We start from the raw sequence: 21701 nt of genomic DNA on the forward strand, positions 1-21701 counted from the left end.
ACATTTTAGCCTATTACCAGATCATCTTCCATTTTTTATGAAAGATGTGGGTTTTAAGAGTCTGCAGCAACTATTTCAAGCAGAATTATGAATTCTGGGCTGAAATAACTCTCTAGAACAGAGGTAGAAAGAGCTGCTGACTTGCTTCTAAAGAAGACAGTGTCTGGGTTAAACTTTCAAAGCTGGTTCCATCACTTGATTCTGGCTTTCAGATCTTCCCTGGCTTCATGTTCCTTCCCTGTGTTCTGAGGAAGCTGACTGATCTGCTCTGTGCTTCAGCCAGCTTGACTTGGGGTGGGCTGATGTTCTGATCATATCCTTTTAGGGGGATCTGTGTACCCTGCAAGGCTTTGAAAGGGAGAAGTTACGTGCAAAGGGACTGTTTCAAAGGCTTTGGAGAGGCAGAACGTTGTGGAGTTGCAGAGTCTCTGCCAGGTATTTGTATGGATGGTCCATAGAAGCAGTTTATTCTGCCTGGCTGGCCACTGTTGCCTGACTCTCCCTGAGAGCTTTGCAGGTTGTTTGCTGCAGAGCTGCTTTACAGCCAGCCCCAGTCTGTGCTGCTGCAAGGGCTTGTTCTGTCCCGGGCCAGGACACTGCATGCCTCTCTTGTCCTTCATAACCTCTCCATCAGCCCCTTTGTCCAGGCTGTGTAGGTCCCTCTGACCTACCTGCCCCAGCCATGCCAGCAGTTTGACACCATCTGCAGGCTTGGTGAGAGTGCTCTTTGTCCTGTAATTGCTGTTAATTGAGTTTGTTAATGAAGACATGGATTTGTATTGACCCCATATAAGCCCTGAGGGATGCTGCTGGTAATCAGCTGCTAGCTGGGCTTTGTAGAGCTGATCACCTTTTGAGCCTGATATTCTCACCAACATCAGTCGTCTGCTTCTGCAGTCCAGCTCCTGCCTGTTGGAAACACTGGCAGAGACAGGGTGAGAGGTGTAGCACACTTCTCCCATCCTCCCCAGAGGCAGCTTGGAGTTAGTTGTCACCGGTAAAACCGTGCTGGCTGTTCCCCCTCCTGCTGGAAATGGCGATCAGCAAGATTTACTGCACAGCCTTTCCAGGGGCTACGGTGAGACTGAGAGGTCTGATGTTCCCTGGATCCTTCTAATGTGGGGATGGGCAGTGTTTGCATGTCATCAGGCCTCCCTTTGTCACCAGGACAGTGATTTGCAGTGACATCAATCAGCTCCTTCTTAAGCTATATCTGCATCCCACCTGGTCTCAAAAGTGGTCCATGCTCATTCCTTCCCCCTCATTCCCTGGGTCGAGGCTCTGAGGCTGCACAAGGAGCTAACAAGACAAGTCTGTGCTTCCTGGGAGCTGCACTTAGTCCGTTCCCTCAAGCATGTGTCCATCTTGTTGGACCAGCACTGTCATCTGGAGCACTGCTGGAGTTGGGGGCCTGCAGGGAGCTTCAGCAATCCTCACCTCTGACTCTTTGCAGTGACTGTCAGACATTCCTGGGATCACAGAACTATGGAATGGTTTGGGTTGGAGGGGCCCTTAAAGATTGTCTTATTCCAGTCATGGCAGGGACGTTTTTCACTGAACCAGGTTGTTCAAAGCCTTTACCAACCTGGCCTTGGACACTTCCAGGATTGGAATACTCCTGTGAATGCAAACTAACCATTTGTAGGGCATTTTCCTCGTTTCCTTATCTCCCTGGTTTTCTGTTCCACAAGATCTCTGCCCCCTCCTCCCCCACAAAATAAAGTAAGTTTAATGGTGAAGTCCCTGCCGGGAGGGAGATAGATGTTCTTTCTACTTGACTTCAGCATTCAGTCCTGCAGGAACCGCCTGTGAGCAGTTGCTGTTGTGTCATACCTGTGGTGCCTTCCCTACTTTTTGATGCAAACTTGTACAGCAACTTCAGCTTCAATTCCAAATGGCTTTTCTGTCAGCCATGCCTTCAGATCTAAGGCATGTCGTGACCTCTTTTCTTCAGAAGCAGATGTGCAATCAGAAGTGCCGCCAGGTTGTGTCTCCCAAAAGATATGATGACTGTGGATTTCTGCTTTCTACTACCAATTTGGTAAATGTTTCTTCCCCATCCTGCAGCACAGACATCAGTGGCTTCTAAGGTTGGATGTATTTTCTTATTGAACTTGGCTGTCTTAATTTTATTAATGGGCTTAGCAATTCCTTCCAGTTGCTGAGGAATGCTTCTCACTGCTACAGTGTGCTGACACTGTAGGAAATGCTGTAAAGCTGAATAGACATTTTTGGCTTCTGAGGCCTCTTTAGTGGAGCCCTTTCAACTTTCAGTACAGCTACCAATTTAATCAGTGCTGCACTTGAGATATTAACTGTTGCTCAGTGCCATCTGAATATGGGAAGGGGGTGCAGGAGGCACCAGGTTGGGGCTGGGCTCTGGGGAGGATGCACAGCCTGTGAGCGATGGCTGCTCAAGGCTGAACAGCCTAGGTCAGCAGGCTCAGCTTGGTCTTTGCAGAAAGAATGTCTTAGTCCCACTTGCTTTTAACCTCATCACTCCATGGGCTTAGCAGCAGTCAGTCCCGAGGGCCAGAGCTCTGATCCTGCCAGCAGCTGAGGAAACTGGGCTGGTGGGTAGGAGTCAGTGGCTCCCGTGCTTTGGAGACCAGCAGGCAGGGCAGTGAGGAGAAAGAGCAGGGCTTGGCAGCTGCAGTCCCTCTCTTGGACCAAGTGGAAAAGCCTCTGGCTAGGAGGGGAAGGAACCAGGGAGGATAACAGCCCTGTTTGACAGCGTGTGGCTCTGTGTTCCTTTGGATCATCCTGGGTGGGACTGTGTGTTTGCTGTTCCTGGGCAGTACCACCATGTGTTGGCTGCTCTGCATCCCCGGGGCATCCCCAGGTGCTGCTCCAGGGCTGTGCAGATGCTTTCTGGATTAAAGTGCTGGTCTGGGGGTTCAAACTGCCCTGGAGCTGTTGAGCTTGTCACCAGCTGTTGAGCTATGTCACTTCCCCACCAACTGCCATTTGTTTCCCAGACCCTCTGTCACTTAATCTAATTAAATCAGTGGAAAGCTGAAAAGCAGCAGAGTTCCCACCAGGTCCTCAGGGGTCTACTTTTTATCCAGGTGTCCTGAGGACCTAGAAGGCCAGTGTGTCCTGGAGTACATTGGGAAAAGCATTCCCAGCAGGCCAGGGAGGGATCCTGCCCCTCTGTCCAGCCCTGGTGAGGCACATCTGGAGTGCTGTGTCCAGGTCTGGGCTCCTCAGGACAGGAGGGACCTGGAGCTTCTGAAGTGGGGCCAGCAGAGGCTGTGGAGGTAAGGAAGGGCCTGGAGCATCTCCCCACTGAAGAAAGGCTGAGGGAGCTGGGGCTGTTCAGCCTCAAGAGGAGACAGCTGGGATGGGATCTCATTCCTGTCTGACAGTGTCTGCAGGGAGGGCTCAGAGCAGGGCCCAGGCTCTGCTCCCCAGGACCCAGCCCTGGCACAAGAGGAATGGGCAGGAGCTGATGCTCAAGAAATTCCACCTGGACATGAGGCAGAGCTTCTTCCCTGGGCAGTGACTGAGACCTGAACAGGCTGCCCAGAGAGGCTGTGGAGTCCCCTGACTGGCGATATCTCAGACCCATCTAGACACAATCCTGTGCCATGTGCTCTGGGGTGACTCTGCCTGAGCAGGGAGGTGGGACCAGATGAGCCACTGGGGTCCTTTCCAGCCTGACCCACTGTGGGGTTCTGTGATCCCCAGTGTGATCTGAGCCTCACTCGAGATACTGCTGTAGACAGAGGCACTCAGGTATTGGTGTGTCAGCACTCTGTGCAAAGGCTCTGGGCATGAGCCTTCCAAATTTCAAGTTAGATCTCCCACACCTCTCCTGGTGTTTGCACCCCATCCCTGTTCCCACACACGGGCATCTGGAGTGTGGGGTGTACGGGGAGAAAGAGGTGAGTGAGGGTGAGCGTATTTACTGCAGACAAAGAGTGCTTCTGCAAACATTACATATTGGATCTATGAAACAGGACTTCCAGTTAAGAAAATTGAAAAGTGATGATCTAGTGGAATTTAAATCCTAATTATTTCAATATGGAAAGAATGATATATTGTTCTTTGTGACATATCATCTTTTATATGTTGTAGCCTGTGTGCATTCTCCTCTCTATCATAAATCACTGTAATAGGTACATGCTCTATTCAGGTAGCACACAGTGTCCATTTTTGGGGATTTTTTTTGGAGTATATTGGCAGAATCTGAGTCTTGGATACAGCTCAACAAAATAGTTTCAATTGATAAATCTGTCCCACTTTTGGCATTGTGTGCTGAATATTTTTGTAGTGTCTCTCAGTGATACCAGGGTTGAGTGTTGTCAGTCTTTCCTGTACAAGGATCTCTTCAGGTAAAAAAAAAAAAAAAAATAAAATTCAGCTTTCTGAGCTTTCCCAAGCTGTAGTATTGACAGAGGAGGTTCTAGGACTGCTCACACAAATGAAAAGTGTCAGGTCTTCAGCATCAGTTGGAGCTGGCACATGAAGTCACTGAGCTGTTACCATATACATACATATATCCATATACATTGTGTATAATGTATCGCTAAAGCAGCTACCAGGAGATGTCAGGGGGAAGTGACAGTTTCCAAAAAGGACTCCAAGAAGAACCTGGGGAGTGATGAACCCAAAGCAGGCAACAAACAGGTGTATAGGAGAAATCTGGTGGAGATGGTATGTGTGTTGGATTTCCAACACCCCTCTATGGAAGCTCTAAGAAACAAAGCTGTTGTGAAATAAAGAGATCTTAGTGATTACTGTCTGAAAGAGAGAAAACGAAGGCTGGCAATAAAGGGTCAGTTTGCAGGAGGAAGGAGAGTTATCCTGTGCATCTCCTCTGGAGTCTGCACACCTTTATGTGAGACAGGAAAGGGAATATACAGCAAGGTCACAGTTTGCAAAGGCTCCTGCACAGTCAAGATAGTGAAATGTGAGCTGGCCCTGAATATTGGCCAATTTGCTGATAAAAGGGCTGGCAAAATTTGGTCTGTAAATGGGGAGTAATGTTTATGGGGAAATGGTGGTTTCCAATCCAGCTGTCACAGGCTGCAAAAGCTTGTATTGTGTCCATGTGTAGATTAGTATGTGCAACTCTCTTTCTACAATCTCCAAAAAAAATAAAAAATAAAATATATAGTTAAGGGAAAGAGATGGGAAATAACAGCAAGGGGGTCAAAGCCATGGATTGGTTTCTGTACCAGGAAAGAGCGAAACTTCCACGATTCATTCTGACTGTCAGCCACAAGCACAGATATGGTAAAGATTTCCAAAATTACATGTAAAATGGCATTAGGGATGTTTGGTTTTTTCCTACAAGGAAGAACTGAAGGACATCAGAGTTTTAAAACAAATGCTTTTTCTCATCCAGTGTAAAATTCAGCTGTGGAACTAATTGCTTTAGGACACAGCTCATGCCAAAAGCTTCATTGTGTTCAGAATCTGCATGGTGAGTAAAATCCTAACTGCGTAAGTTAAGCTCTGGATTGCCAAGCTCTAGGATGGGTGGAAGATATAAAGAGCAATTAAAAAAACATTATTTATTGCAGGTGACAGTCAATAAGAGAAAATTAGATGGGGGAAAACTATCAAAGCAAAAAACCTTCTCAAATATTAAAGCAAAATTTTTGAAATTAAAATCCAGTGCTTTTCAGAGGGCTCATAAATACAGTCCTGCAGAAATGGTGGCAATTCTGCTTTGTGCTTAGTGGGCAATTTTATTGAATTTTTGGGGAACTTGCTGCTGCGGCATGGAGATTATATTTCATAGTGTCCTCTAAACTAGAAAGAATATGTATATGTGTGGGATATCATCTTGCTATTCCAGGAAGTTTTGAGCATTTTTCTCTTCCTGGCTCTTAGTAGCCTGAATTGATACATCTGACTGAACACAGCATCAAGGTGTTCATGCAAGGGATGGATTTCCTCTTCTCTTCATCATATGCACTGGCTTTTCATTCTTGGGTGATTGACAAACAGAATTTGACCTTCACAGCCCTAAATGGTTTGTCTTGTAAATTGGTATCACTTGAGTCATTCTGAACAAGCATTCCCTCGTGCTGAAAAAGATAAGTGGTAAATGTGTCTGTCTCTTGATGAGAGACTTCAGGGCTGTGCCAGCCTGTACAGCAGCAGAGCCAAGGTTTGAACTTCAGAGCATATTGCAGGAGTTATTTTTGTTCCTTATATTAATAGCTGCTATAGAAGGCACCCTGCGCTTACGGCCAAATCCTGTCTTACAGTTACTCCGAGTATTGGCTTCTCTGCAGTCTAAACTCAGTCCTCAAATCCATTCTTTAACATTTAGTTTAGGTGCTGTTAATCTGTAAGAAAATTGTTCAGTGTTGCAGAAAGTGAACAAGGAACAAAGCATTGAGTATAGCCCTTGGGAGGGAATCTGTATGATGACAGCACAACCAGCTTCCTGCAAACTGTACTTGGGATTTCAGTTCAAGCCCTGGCCTAAATGAGAACTGCTGCCTCTTTTAAATTACAGTGTTGTGGTGATGAAACAAACCTTCAGAGTCCTGGAGATTTGGTGATACCTATTGTTGATAAAGCTACTAGCTTCTTTTTATAATTTATTTATTTTAAACATAGAGTCATGGAACCATTGTGTTTGGAAAAGACCTCCAAGGTCATCATGTCCAACCTGTGGCCAGCCATCCTGTCAGCCAGACCAGAGCACTGAGTGTCTTGTCCAGCTGGTCCTTAAACACCTCCAGAGATGGGGACTCCACCACCTCCCTGGGCTGCCCACCCTTTTTGGGGAGGAATCCTTCCTGATGTCCAAGCTGAACCTCCTCTGCTACAGCTTGAGGCTGTTTCTTCTTGTCTGTCCTTTGTAGCCTGGGAGAAGAAGCCAAACCCTGTCCTGCTAAAGTGTTAATGCTGTCCTGCTCTCAGTCTGTAACCATTCACCCCTTTTCCAGTTTGTCTACACTTGTTTTCTAATGCTTTGGCTTCTTGGAGCAGTGCTTGGATGGTTCTCCTGTGGTAGGATGCTGGAAGATGCATCTCTTTTGCTGCCATGTGTTTGGCCTTTTGCTGTCAGCCCACAAACCAGACTGGGCTGTCTTGGTGGTGAGGGCAGATGGTTGCCATTGGAGAGTTCCAGACGTGGCTGGAAGAGGTCACAGAAACCGTTCTAGTTCAGTCCTGTGCACTGAGTCATGACCAGGTTTATCAGAGCTTCTTAGAAAAGATAGTTAATTAATCCCTTCGTTAACATCATCACAATGATGATGTCTGCACATCTCCCAGAGGGTGAGAAGCCCCAGTGCCTGGCAGGCTCAGCTGGAACCATGGGTGATGTGTTCCTGCTTCAGCAGCACCCCTTGGAGTCATTCAGCCAGCCCTCAATTATCCACTGGGGGCGGAGAGGAGGGCGTGGAAATGCTGGATTAAAAGTGATGCCATCAGTCATTGATGCTATAAAACATTAAATTAGTGAATGCTGTGGTGGAACACAGAGACCTCCAAGATGCAGCGTGGGAGCTGTCAGGGCCAGTGTGTGCTGCAGCAGAGCTCTCACCTCGTCAGGGATTCCCCAGTGCTGTGTCCTTCAGGTTCTTGTTCTGCCTTTAGATTCTCCCACCTAAAAGTAGGAATATTACTGTTTTGCTTCATTGTAAGAATGTTTATGAGAGGCTGGAGCTCTCCACCTTCTCTGCTTTGGTTTCATCTCACACCAGTAAAACATGACCTCTGATTCTCTTCTTGCTGGGCAGGAGGGACAGAGCTGGGCCTCGTTGGTCTGTGCTGGTGGCACCTTTGGAGGAGTGTTCCCACAGGGAATTGCAGCCTGGGGATTCCCTACCCAGCCCCATCCCCTGCTGTGGTGGCTCAGGGGAGCAGCTGTGGGGAGCAAACGTGGAACAAACATCCTGGTTTCCCAAAACCTTTTACAGCTTGTTCTCTTTTTATCCTCCTGAAATCTTCTTCAGCCAGTTTTGGTTTTTTTCCCCGCAAGGAGTTTATTCCTGTGGTACCCTAGAAATAGTATAAACCATATTTGTGATGCCACAAAAATCCTTAAGAAATGCTGTTGGAAAATGGGGTAAGTTGTTTGGGTTTTTAGTAATGGGTTTTGTTTCTTGTTTAGTTTTGGTGTTTTTTTCATTTTTGTAAGCTGAGCTTTTTCTCATTCATGTCCTATTCATGTCTTGTATCTTTTTTTGTATCTTCAGTTGCGGAGACTAAAATTTCTTATGATACTGGAGATTTGGTGCATTATATAGAGGCCTAATAATATTTTGTGGTTTATTTTGTTCTGCTCCAAGTAATGTCTAGTATTTTCTTTGATTTCTGAGCTTGGAACTGGTATTTTCCTACAGCTATTTGTTATAATCCTAATAGCTTTGCCTTGAACTCAGTAATAAGCTCAGAGCCTTTCATTTTGTTACATGATGTTGGGTGTATTTTGTGCCTGTGATTCAGTCTTCAGTGGTCTGCACTGCTTTTCATCTGTTTTTTTATCAGCAGTTGCTCAGTACTGTAAGATTCTTCAAGCTCATCCTTTGCTTTACATCTTGAATAGTTTTACCAGCAAACTTCACCTCACTGATCACCTCTTCTTCCAGGTCCTTTATGTAGCACATTTGGTAGCACAGACCCTGGGAGGAGCTTTCTGCAGAGCTCTCCAGGAAGATCTGTCTCATATTCTGGTCTCCTCATCATGAAAATACATTTAATTGTGCAAGGATCTTCCCTCTTACCTGGGCAACTCAGTGGCTACAGGAGCTGCAGTGAGGGGCCTGCTGAGAATCCTTTTGGAAATCTTTGTGGATAGACTCAGAATCTCTGGAGTTGGAAGGGACCCACAAGGGTCATCGAGTCCATGCCCTGGCTCTGCAAAGGACAACCCAAAAAACCACATCATGTATATGAGGTGGATGTCATGTATCATCTGGACCTTCCTTGTCTTTGTGCTTATTTACCTTTCAAAAGACTCCAGTGGCTGTCACAAGACTTCCCTCTGTAAAAGCCTTGGTGGATATTTTCCAAAATACGACAATTTCTTATACACCTGCTCTTCTGCATTGCCCTGTCCACTAATGTGACCCCATCAGCTTGGTGAAATCTTTCCCTCTCTCCATTCCAGGAGTTTCCTTGCTTCTCTGTGACTTTTTTTCCATCTCAGTCATGTAGTGACACACTTGCTGTTTGTCCATTTGTCTGGTGCTACACCAGGGCAGGCTCAGGCTGGATATCAGGGAAAGGTTCTTTCCCCAGAGGGTGCTGGCACTGCCCAGGCTCCCCAGGGAATGTATCATGTACCACCACCTCTCTTTTCCATAGACATGACCAGAATGGAGTCCCTGCCCTTTCTTTGGACTGCTGATGGTAGCAGGAATGTGCTCAGAAACCAGCAGTGAAGGATTTTGTTACTGGTAGCTGTGCTGAGATTTGCTTTAGTTTGTTTCCCAAAGGAATAAAAAAACTCAAAGAGACTTTGCTGTGACTGAGCAGCCCTAAGAGTGTCAATTGATTTATTTTCCTTCTTCTATTTTTCCTGTGAATAAAGACAAGTGCAAATGAGCTTTGCCTGAAAGTGTGGTTGCCATTTGAAAACTCATACAAATTGGATCCTCAAACATTTATTTTTCCAGTATTGGGAGTTCTTTAAAAGCTTTTCTCTCTGCTCTGGAGCCAGGCTGGGAGAGAGAGCTGGGGGTGTTCAGCTTGGAGAAGAGAAACCTAAGAGACTCTAGAGCCACTTCTAGTGCCTAAAGGGGCTCCAAGAGAGCTGGAGGACTTTAGACAAGGCTCTGGAATGTCAGGACAAGGAGGAATGGCTTCCCACTGCCAGAAGGTAGGGTTGGATGGGATATTGGGAAGAAATTCTTGGCTGTGAGGGTGGGGAGGCCCTGGCACAGGGTGACCAGAGCAGCTGTGGCTGTCCCTGGATCCCTGAGAGTGTCCAAGGCCAGGTTGGATGGGGCTTGGAGCAACCTGGGCTGGTTTAAGGTGTCCCTGCCCATGCCTCTCCTGGAGCCACTTCAGGCACTGGAAGGGGCTCTTAGGTCTCCTCAGAGCCTTCTCTTCTCCAGACTAAACACCCCCAGCCCTCCCAGCCTGGGTTCAGAGCTTTGAGCTCCCTTCAAACCCAAACCAATCTGGGATTCTGTGAAGGCATGTGCAAAGCCTGTCATCAGACAGAATTCCTGTGTTCTCCTCTACCTGCTACACTGAAAATGCCAGCTGTAGTCCAGGTTTATTTGCTATGTTTTGGGAAAACACCTAGCTTAACTTCTGCTGTAATACCTAATTATATCAAGGTTTCAGCAGCATTTAAAAGAAAACATTTCCTTAAAGCTGCACTATGGCAAGTGATGTTGAAAATCCCAGGGATGGCACTAGAAATGGAAATGCTGCAAAATCGTAGCTGTGGACCTGTCAGGAATAGTGTGGAATCACTTCATTTTTAGAAAGATTTCTTTATTCAGCCCCCTCTTTGTCAGCTCCATCATTTGTTATGCTTCAAAGAAAATTCTGTGTCCTCTGATTGACGTGGAGCCTTTTCCTGCTGGGAATAGTGACTGTGGCACTTGAGCCGTGCTGGAAGCTGGGCTTTTGTTCATGTGTGGGCAGGAACAGTGGCAAAACTCAGAAAAAACTCAGAAAAACCCTTGTTTGCTTGACTGAGAAGACTTTGAGTGGCACAGGACTGGAAAATGCCCAAGCAAGCTGCCACATGTCTGCCTGAGGATGATTTTTGCCTCTAGGAATGCACAGACTGATCCTTAGAGAGGTTTTAGCCACTGAATATATAACTGCAAAGCAGCAAATTTAAACTTTCTTGCACACTGCTAGACTGGAAAGGAAAATTAATGAATAGAATTACTGAGTGCATGTTTTTCTTTTTATATACCACCTTCTTTTTCCTGGCCACAAAGGTAAAATTCAAATCTTGAAACAAAACTTGATGTGGCTGCAAGACAGGGATGTGCACGGAAGCCTGACAGTCTGTGAATAAACTGACAATGAATCCCTCCAAGGAGTCTCCTCATGCTCTTCACCTGTAGTTGTGTTGAGCTGTTTCTGCTCACAGCCACTGTTTTCTAGTGGTAATTCCAGTGTTTTTCACTGGGTGCTAATTGAGCATTTTTGGCATTTGCAGGAGCTCATGGAACTTCTCCTACATGAACTTGGATGTCTGTAAGGTGGAGCTGGTTCCTGTGAAAGCAGTACTGGCCCTGGAGTGACCTGAATGCTATGTTGAAAAATCCATTTTTCCCTGGGCTGTAGGCAGCATGGTCTGTCTGTCTTGACATAAGCAAGATACTATGTGGCAGCTTAAGACTATCTCAGTCCTGCCCTTCCTGCTGCTCCTGTCATGTGCCTTTCATACCAGTGCAAGTCCTTGTGTGGTTCCACTGTGAGCCACTTTAGCTCCTGGATGTGTTCAGTGGGGTATCAGATGAGTGTCAGTGCCCTTGCTGGGGGAGAGGGTCTGCTGGCAGGGTGTAAGGCAGGGCTAGGCAGCCCAGCTTCAGCAGAGCCTGCTGCAGAATCCTGCCATGGCAGGGACTAAAGAAAGCCTGGAGTGATCTACAGAGATTTTTCTGTCTGCCTTTGAGGTCTATAGTTAGGCAACACAAATCTCACCTTTAGTTTGCCAAGTTGTAGCTAAAATCATTTGCAGCTGTTTTTCCATGTCTCTGCTGGGGTAGGAGGAGACCTGGAGAGGCTCTTCCTGTAGAGGATTCTCTGCCAGAGCAGAGGGGCCCTGCCTGGCCTTCCCACCCCACCTTGCCCTTCCAGCAGGTGTGGTGTGAGTGGAGACGCCTTTCCAAGCAGGCCACAAAGTGATTTTACATTTTTCTCCCCGTTATTCACCAGGAGAGTCCCCATTTGGCATTGGCCATACCGTGCTGCTCAGCCACCACCAGTGGCCCTGCAAGGCACTGCGACAAGTGTTTAGCCCTGGGCTGCAGGACACAGCCCTGGTTTGGCTGAAGCTGATCTAAGGCTGCATCTTGGAAGTTTAGGAAATGTTTGTGTTATAGAGATGATGGCAGAACTGTATCTATATTTGCTTGTGTTGTGAAAATAAGTCTTTAGGAACTGCATTAAATAGTGCGGTGTAGCCCCTGATGGAGCGCCTGTCAGGACAGAGGATTGTTAGCAGAACATTTCTTTGCTAAGCAAATCTGCAGTACCTGAATTTCCATTTTCCACACAGGAGTGAAATGCTTGTGAGCTTTCTAATTATGAAACATAGCTATTTTGGGTAGGAACAAAAATTTCAGTAATTTAAGGGCAAGATTTTATATAGACTGTCTTGATGGAGTGCCAGGGAGCGCTGGTTGAGGGGGAGAGAAATTACATACTTAGTGGTCAGAATGAGTAAACTGGTGAGGCTTGAAAAGCCAGTGCTGCTCCACACCATTAGAAAACTGGCAGTCCCTGCTTTTTAGTGACAGAAAGACTTTATTTTTAGTGTTGGCAGTTGATCACGTACTGGACTCATTTCAAGCTCTTCTCAGATGGTACAAAGCATTAGCATCTGACTGCTGTTGAAATAATGGGTATTAAAATCATGCTGGAACTAGTGGGATGATGATGATGAAAAGGAAGGGAGTAAAATTATGATCTAGAGTGAATTTTGAAGTCAGTCCCACATGGCCTGGTGCTGGTTTGGAGCTGTGTTGTGGGCTGTGTACACAAATGGCAAAGCAGTCAATCAGCTGCAGAGGGGGAGCACTGTGGAAGTGGAAAATCCATGTCTTGGGCCCTGTTTGGATGAGAGGTGAATTCAGTGCAAGTTGCTGGACATGTGAGAGCACAAATGCTGTGAGGCTGGAGGGGTTCATAGGATCATAAAACATCCTGAGTTGGAAGGGATCATGAAATCCAAGTCCTGGCCCTGCACAGGCACCCCAACAATCTCACTCTGTGCCTGAGAGCACTGTCTAAACACTCCTGGAGCTCTGGCAGCCCTGGAGCTGTGGCCATTCCTTGGTCCCTGGGGCTCTTTGCCCCAGTGAATCCATGTCTGTGTGGTCTGTGCTGAGCTTCCTAGCTTTGCCAAAAGGCTCTTTGATTAGAAATGTTCAAGGAGGGGCAAAGAACTGGCAATCCTGCTTGCCTGTCATCCTAGCAAGAGTAAAAGCAGAGCAGTTTAGCTTTCTGCCCATTTCCCTCCTGTTCCAGTAACACAGAGTGTGAGTAGTGTCCAGCTGACCTTCTCTTTCCTCCCCTCAGTGGCTCCTGTTTCTTCTCAGAAGCCAAGCTGGAAGCTCTGGTGCTGCCTGGGTGAGGGCAGGTCCTGCCCAGTCGGGGAGAAGTGGATGTAGTGCTTCAGCTCTCTGGCAGCACCAGCACTGCATGGCATGCAGGACTCCTGGCAGTTCTAAAGAATTCCACAGACATTTAGCCAAGCCACCTCTGCTTTAGTGCAGCAGGTATTTACATATAACTCCCCGTAAATAAGTTGATGGTCCCAGTGCATGAAGGTATGGGGAGTTTTAAAATAGTTTCAAAATGTGGCTTCTATTCAAAGCACTTCTCCACCTGACATTCCGTGCTGCTATTTTGTCTTGGAAATGCCACATTCATGGCATAATTATGCCTTTGCACGTATTCCTCTCTTCCCATGTGCTCCACTGGCTTTTTTCTTGTGCTAATCGTTGTAAGAGATTTGTTGTTGGTTTCTTTTGATGACTGACATGGATACTGCTGAGTACTTCTTGTTGTGTGTGGGGCTTTTTCCAGTGGAAAAATCTGACATAATCCACTTCTCTCTCTTCCTGCTTACATGAGAAGTATGACTCAACTGCTGTTTAAAAAATGAACCTCCATAGCTAATTAATCAGACTGGAAAATGAATCTTTTATCTCATTTCACTTCCTTTCCCCCTGCTCTTTTTAAAACAGAATTTACCTCTTTCTTTTGGTTCTGATTTGGTTGTTTCAGAATTAGATTTGCCAAGGATTTTAAAGCATAGAGATTTTAAAGCTGGGCTGGTGATACAGAAGTGCCTGTGGAGGGTGTCAAGGCATGAGGACACGTAGAAGCTGAGGCTGAGGAGAGAAGGTGCAAAAGCTCTGTGGTTTGCAGAGCTGTTTGTTGCTCCCCAAATCACTGGTGAGTGTAATCTGTGCTGCCACAGATACGGGGATCACTTGGAGTGGAATTTTTGGGCAGTGCTGGTTCTGACAGAAGCCCCTTGAGAGCAGAGCTGTGATCATGGGACACCATGGCAAGGTCATACCTTCCAGTGCCGACACTCTGAGTGCTGACAGTTGCCAGGCTATTTTGGGAGTGCTTTTCCCTTTATTTTCTGTGAACTCCTCTCTCTGTGCTCCCAGATTTAACCCTGATGCTTTTCAGCTGTCATCAGTCCTGCCTTTGTTTGTGGGTTTGAAGGTGTATGTTGACATCATGTATTTACTCTTGCCTTGCATTCACTGAGAGATTGACTCCTTCTATCTCCTGGCTAACCTTGTTCCATATATTTTAGACTTACGACAGGAGAGCAGTTGAGAGTGGGTCTTGTCATTTAATCCCTGTGGCTGTGCTGTGACAGCGTGGCTGAATTGCCCTGCCAGTGCTTCCAGCCCAGTGTGTACCAGTTAATGGTGCTGCTGGTGTCAGTGTTGGCCTCTGGTTTGCAGCAACCCTTTAGCCATTTCCAAAACTTCTCAAAGTGGTCTTGTTATACCAGTCCTATAGAAAAAATTGTTGTAAAGGAAACCCTCTCAAAGCTCAGGTTAAGGAGTGAGCTGATAGATCTTGGCTCCAGGAGGGTTGTCCTGTCAGTCCTGGAGGGTGGGGTTCAGCTCACCCTGCTGTGGCTGGGTCTGCAGGCAGTGGGAAAGGTCAGGCACATCCCACCCAGCTTGGACAGGCAATGCCCTCTGGGCACGTTTGTGTCTTTACATTTGGAAAACGTGGATGAAACTGATCCTGTGCAAGGCAGGATGTGGGAACACATGGCTGAGCAGGAGGAACCCTGGCAAGCTGGAATTAAACCTGCTGGGGCTCTTGTGGTGGTCTTGGGCTGGATTCAGACTGCACTGACATGAACTCAGAAACCATTCTGCTTGTAGACTGCTGCTTTTGATGGCCTGTATTCACTCTGACTCTGCTTAGCACAAAGCAAACTTTTTAATAATCTGAGTGTGCTGTCTCCCCTTGCTTTGTCTGAACAAAACACACTTTTTTCACCCCATGTCTGATGCAGAATCTTTTATAGCTCCTGGGTGGTGCAGCCTCTGTCACTCAAACGAGCATACATCAGGTTTTCAGCATGAGGACATCATTTAGGTGGTAAAAACCTGAGGGTTGGGCACATAGAGCATCAAAGTTGTGGAGGTCTGGATCAGAAATGCTGAACAAATCTATGTCTTCTAGTCCTTTCCACAATAATAAAGTTCCCTGAATTTTCAAGGAGTCAGTGTGTCTGTGTATGTCTATATGAACATCTATGCACACGCTTATGATAATCCACACACAAATCCACAGCCCAGAAGGGCAAGGACAGTTCACTGCTGACACTGGAGGCACTAGGTTAGGAGTTTCCTGAAGTACTTTCCAGCTGCAGTGATTCCATGGTGTTTCTGTTGCTGCTCTGTCCCTGGCTGGCACTGGGCTGTGTTCAGAGTTGGGTGCTCTTCAGTAGCAGATGGTCCCTGCTCTGAAGGTCTCTCCATCTGCATTGGGGGTGGTTTCACCATATGGAAGGGTGGAGTGACCTTCTGGGCACACTGATGTGTGGAGAAGGGGCCTGAAGATCAGTGCAAGAATGATGGATGTGCAGTGGTGTGGAAGAACCTCAGAGGTGTTTGTCAATACTTTGACTCAAGAGTTACAGAAATTTGGATTGGTGATGGAAAAGAGGGAAGCAAGCCATGTCAGGGAGGGGCCAGGTGTGTAAAGAGTTTTGAACATGGTTTAACATTTGATTTCTAGATTGGAGGAGAGTCTGGTAGAAGAAGGAATAAGGGGGGTTTCATGAGCCCTGAATGTGATTCAGCAGCAGCAGCATTTTGCTACAAGAGGTACCATAGTGCTGGGAGGCTCTGGAGATTGGTATTCCCTGGAGTAATCAGGAGGAGCTGAAGCATGGCTCTGCTGGCCTGGCATCTCTCATCCTCCATTTCAAAAGCCAGCATGTGCCTCAGCAGGCAGTTTACCTATCACATTTATGTGTGACAAGTGGAACTGCCCAGTATTATTTCCACGAGGGAACCATGAGGATTGCTCCCCAAGGATCTGACACGGTAGGATTATGAGATTTTGCACTCTTGTGCGCAGAGAAGTCGCTGAGATTGGTTCTGTCACGAGACTGGTGGATTCACAGTAGAAACACGTAACATAGCAGCCAAGCACGCAGCCCCTTCTGCTTTCCCCTTCCTCCATTTTTCTTGTGCCTGGAGCAAATGCATGGCTTCTCTCTCTCAAATCCCAACCACAGAGGGAACAGCAGGCAATGAAATACAGCCAGAGTTAGCCCACAGCAGTTATTCCAGGTCTCCTGGCTGGCTGATGCCAAGCTCTACATGCAGCTTTATCTCATGACCGTATGACACTGGCAGATATGATGTATTATTTGTAAACTATAATACTCATAATGGCTCAGGGGGCTGCAGGGAGCAGCACCGTGTGCTCCCAGCCAGATTCCCCCTTGTTACAGGTGCTGCTGTTGGCAGGGCCAGCACATTGTTTAGGCACAGGGCAGGACGGGCTTCTGCTGCTCAGTGGCTGTCACTGACATCCTGGCCAGAGCTGTTCTGCCTGCAAACAGCTGTGCTGAATGTTATTCATGTATTTATGTTAAACCACCCACAACTGGGCAAGCTGTGGAGAAAACACCTTCACATGGGTGCCTGGGACAGCGCTGTGGATGTGCAGTTACTGCCTGGTGTCTGTTCTTCTGGGTTTGTAACCACTTTGCTCCTTGTGGAGATAAAAAGATATACTATTTTTTTTGGTCTCAGCTGATCCCAGGCAATTTCTTAGAAATTTGTCAGGTGGTTTAGATGCTCTCCTTGCTGCTATCCTGTGTGTATCTCATATGCAGTGGAATGTAGCACCAGTCCTAGGCTAAATGTGATGCACCCCTAGAAAGTGAGCAGTATCACACTGTTCACACCTTGGAACTCAATTCCCAGTCCTCTGAACCTTCAGTCACATCCCATCTGTCTCCTTTTCCTCCCTGATCCTCCAATCTCTGTCTCAGGGGTTGCCCAGGAGATAGGCAAACCAAAGCCTTGGCAGGCAGCTGGAGCAGATACTCATCAGGGCCCTGTGGTGCTTGTGTGTTCTGGGTGCTGGGAGGAAAGAGAAGCACAACACCATTGTAATAATGAGGTTTCATTCAAGATAAGATCAGATTTTGTCTGGTTGCTGGACAGGCCTTGCCAGATGAGCCAAGTTGTTCTGTCCCATTTCCTGGTGTCCCCATTTCCTTACTGTAATGTAAACTTCATGCTCAGAAGAAGAATGCCTTGGCAACAGCTCCTGGCAAAATTCAAATCTGCAGTCAGCGTCCCTGGCTGGAAAGGCCTCCACCTGTTCACTGCAAAGTGGGGAAGCTAATATGCCATATCTGCAGATTTTAGAAACTGAGTACTTCCTCCCTATGGAAAAACTGCTAAATGCTGGTCCCCTGCCAGGACCTGGAGGTACACCATGAGCTGGGGATGGAGACTTGCCCAGCGATGCCTGGGATTTAAATCCTGTAAGCCAACTTTCTTTGCGTGTTGAGTGGGTAATTCTGGGCACTGGATGCGGTTTGCATCAAGGACTGCTAAAACTGTAATACATTAGTACCATTCCAGAAGCCCTTGAAGCTTATCAACTGCCAAGAAAAATACAGGGATAGCAAGAGATTAGCCTGCTGAAGATCCATGATGAGAGGGAAAGATACTCACCCTGTACTCCCACCCTGTCACATCACCTTGAAGGTTGTGCTAGAGCTTGTACAGAGGCAGAGGGTAAGGAAGGAATTAAAAGTTTAAAGACAAAATTGCTATGCTCTGTAGTTAACCTTGCTTTTAGCCTCTCCTGCGTGTGGACCAAGCCAGCTGAAGGTTAGCAAGGCCTGGAATTGAAAGAATTAAGCCTATCCCTCTATTTCTCTTCATGCCTGATTCCAAGGGCAGTTCAAGAGAGGGAGTATTTCCTCACATGAAGAAACTACCCATCAAAAAGGCAGCATTGCTTCTCAACCAACTCTTTTTGACTGTCTCCCCTCCCTTTGGTGTCTGCTTTGTGATTCTGCTCACCGAGGTCGTGGTCCTTACCATGTTCCTAAGGAAGGACAGATCAAATAAGAGAGGAGAAGTCTGCATAGCAATAGATCCTCTCGGGTTACTAAACTTATCCACTCTCCTAAATTTAAGGTTGGAGGATTAGTAGTACTTAAAGGAGTACATATCTACCCCTTTACTTCCTCTTTGTCCTCTTCTCCTTCTTCCAGTGACCTCAGGTAACCCAGCTGACTTAGCCTGAAGGTGAGCTGGACCCCAGTAAAGCCATTTCTCCTGCAGGCTGGCTCATTTTGGTAGATTTACACAAGAAAACACACAGTGGAGAGGTACTGGAGGAGCATCAGCAGTCAGGGCTCTCAAAAATTTTAGGTGGACAAATGTGAGAATTTTGTTCTTTACTGTGTGTCTTGGTTAAGTGGTGGCATGTACGAAACTATTAATACCATTAATGTATGTGCAGGTATGAGTTCCCTGATAACATCAGTGTTAATCAGTTGATACCTTAAGAGTACACACAGAAATACATTGCAACCCCTAAAAGTTGTTATTTAATGTGTCATAAATTTTTAAATTTATTTTTTAAACTTTTTTTAAATTTATTTTTTTAAACTTTCTAAAGTTCTTAAAGTCCAGAACTTCAGAACTTTTTTAGTACTTAAGTTCTACAAGTTACCAATTTTACTCATTATCCAAGTTGTTGACCTCCTAATTCTTGGTCTGAGTTGTGTTAAACAGGTCATACATATCATGTTAAGATCTGAGAAGTGTGTTCTTTTAGGGTGTATGATTAAAAAATTATGTAAATAATCCCTTGCCTGATAGTTTCTTACATGACACCATGAAGAGATTTTCAGAGCTGAGCAGGAGTTACTCAGTACTTTTTGTCAAATGCTGGTTTTGGAAACTGCTTTTCCACCTCACTTTTTCAAATCTCAGCCAGTGTAATTAGTTGCATGTAATGATATAACAATGCATAAAAATCTTGCATTTTGGTATGTGAGATAGGCGAGGTCATATGTGTCACTTAAAAAACTGTTCATGTTACTCTACTCTGTCTCAGTTCCATTCCTGTGTGTCATCAGCTTGTGCTAAAATCAATATTTGCCAGGCAGTGTCCCATGGCTGCATCACATATGTGGAACAGCATCTTTTCCTTGATCAGATACCTTGAACAGCAGCTTTTCATGAACTACAGAAGATTGGAGGAGGGTTATTTCTCTTACATATTAAAGAATATTCTGCTGCTCCATTAAGGATACTCCACCTTTGCACTTGGCTTTCTCTTGGTAGTAAGTGCAGACAGCAAGTGTAGAATGGTCCTGGCTCCCTTGGGAGTCCCTGGTGCTGTCAGCACCCACAGAGCCCTGACTTCTCATCATCAGTTGCTTCCTTAGGACCCAGGAGAGGCAAATCACTGCAGGATTCAGTGTAGGAACAGGTGGGCATTGATCCCATTATCCTGCTGGTTCTAGCATGCATTCCATCAGAACCAGCAGGCTGGGGACCAGCACATAACAGGATGAAATTTAAAAGAGTGGCAGGGCTCTTTTATTCCTTTAAACAGGCATTTAACTTTAGAGTTCACTTTATCCAGTGGCTTGAGCCCCTGAAGTAAACGACTTTGAGACTTCTGCTTGTGCTTTTTTGGCCAAGGTTCAGGTAAACCAGTCTAAAGTAGGGCCAGGAAACACACTGGGGACTTGAGCCTGTTCCTGGGGGATCCTTTCCCAGTGCCATGCATGTTCCCCGTGTTGTCACATATTTGCCAAGTACCTGCACTAGGAGTTAGTTATCTGGAATGTGCTTCCTTGGAGGTTTCAAGGCTGGGTTTGTGCATGGCTGCTTGTGAAACAAGCAAATGGAGCAGTGATTGTGTCCTAAATGGGCAGTTTGGGATTTGCACTGAGAATCCTGGAGTGTCCTGAGTTGGAAAAGCTCCACAAGGATCATCCAGTCCAGCTCTCCTTGCAGTAAAAATAGCAAGAGCTAGTTGTCCTGGTCTAGGACATGCCTCTGCTTTGACATGAGCAATGTAGCACAGATGAACATGTTGATAAACCAGGATTGTTTCTTTTTGGGGTGTGTGGATATTGATTTGAGAGGATTTCCTCATTTTTATTCCTTGTTGGGACAGGAACGGATGGATAGTCAGTGCTGCTTGTTTTAGATGGATCACCTGGGAGTCACCTGATTGCTGTAAACAATAGATATGCCCACATCAAGCTATGCAAAAGGATCAAATGTTGGGATTTTGGAGGAATTCTGGACAGGGTGTTTCCCTGTCTAGCAGTGAGGAGCTGTGTTTCTGCCTGGGAATGGACGTGTAGTAAAAAGCGATTCTTGCACCTCCTGGCCATGCCCTGTGCTTCCCAGTACTCATTTGGATTTGTGTATGCCTTGAATAGCAGCTTTCAGTGAGCTGTAAATGCTGCACAGAACGTGCTGGAGCCAGGAATTTGAGGAAGGAGGAATTCCACCCAACTGAACTGCTGAGACCTGAAAATCAAGATAGTTTTTCTTCTGGCAACTTCAAAGCAGGGAGCTCTCTGTAAATGCAGGTTTGGGAATGACTGCAGCAGCTAATCAAGGGCTGTCATTCTCTTCAGCAGCTCATGGGGCTGTAGAACAAACAGGAAAAGTTTCCTGTGTTAGGAAAACAAAGAGATACTGCTGAATAAAGAAGTTATTAAGTTCTCTAGAACTCTGCTTTTGCAATGATTACCTCTGTAACTGAGCTGCTTTAGTCTGGCTCCTGGAGCTGCTGCTTTCCCTTCTCATTCCTGCCCTTAGTGAGGCCTCATTGTGTTCACTGGTACAACTTTTATTCATTGACATTTTGTGGACCAGTATAATCTGGCTGTAAATACACAGCTTGCCTTGCTTAGAGGGATTCAATGCTATACCTAAAACTAACAGAGATCCATCATTTCAGCATCCCTGCTGTGGGGAGGGAACTGCGTGGGAGAGAGGACAGAGATCAGTGAGAAAAAGTGAAGTTTGAGCAAATTCAGAGGTGGTCCATGTAGGAACTTTGAGTTACAATTAATTTTTGAAAGTTCTGAAGTTAATTTGTTTTAGTTCACAAATTGAAGCTACCCTAAGCTTTAAGGTGTGATTGCTCACAGCATGGAAAGTTCAGCCAGGTATTTGCTTCCAGTAAGCTGCCAGTGAGGGTTGTATGTTTGATTTAACACCAACACCATTTTTTTATTCTCTCTCTTCCCTTCAATCCTTCCACCCCTGGACATCCCCTCCCGCTCTCCCTCAGGCCTGTATTGATGAGAACCTGGACATGGTGAAGTTCTTGGTAGAAAATGGAGCCAATGTGAACCAGCAAGACAACGAGGGCTGGACCCCTCTTCATGCAGTGGCGTCGTGTGGCTACCTGAACATAGCAGAGTGAGTGAGTTTGGGGCTGTTCTGGGGATTTAAAAAACTTCCCTGTGCCTTTCTATTCAGAGCAGGTACACAGGTGATGAACACTCTGATCCTAGTACA

At 46.2% G+C, this 21701-nt stretch overlaps 1 protein-coding gene across 10 annotated transcripts in view; it reads left to right on the forward strand.

Moving 5' to 3' along the window:
- Window positions 1-21701, forward strand: part of PPP1R12B (protein phosphatase 1 regulatory subunit 12B) — a 126699-nt gene that overhangs the window by 9952 nt on the left and 95046 nt on the right. For all 10 annotated transcript variants that reach the window (XM_014258960.2, XM_088067262.1, XM_088067264.1 and 7 more), the window contains exon 2: window positions 21472-21602. In XM_014258960.2, coding sequence (XP_014114435.1) covers window positions 21472-21602 — 131 coding nt within the window. The remainder of the gene's footprint in view (window positions 1-21471; window positions 21603-21701) is intronic.

This window comes from Pseudopodoces humilis, chromosome 26, assembly GCF_049639895.1.
Source record: "Pseudopodoces humilis isolate 2021_Gansu_Grassland_sample_001 chromosome 26, ASM4963989v1, whole genome shotgun sequence".
Classification (NCBI taxonomy): Eukaryota; Metazoa; Chordata; class Aves; order Passeriformes; family Paridae; genus Pseudopodoces; species Pseudopodoces humilis.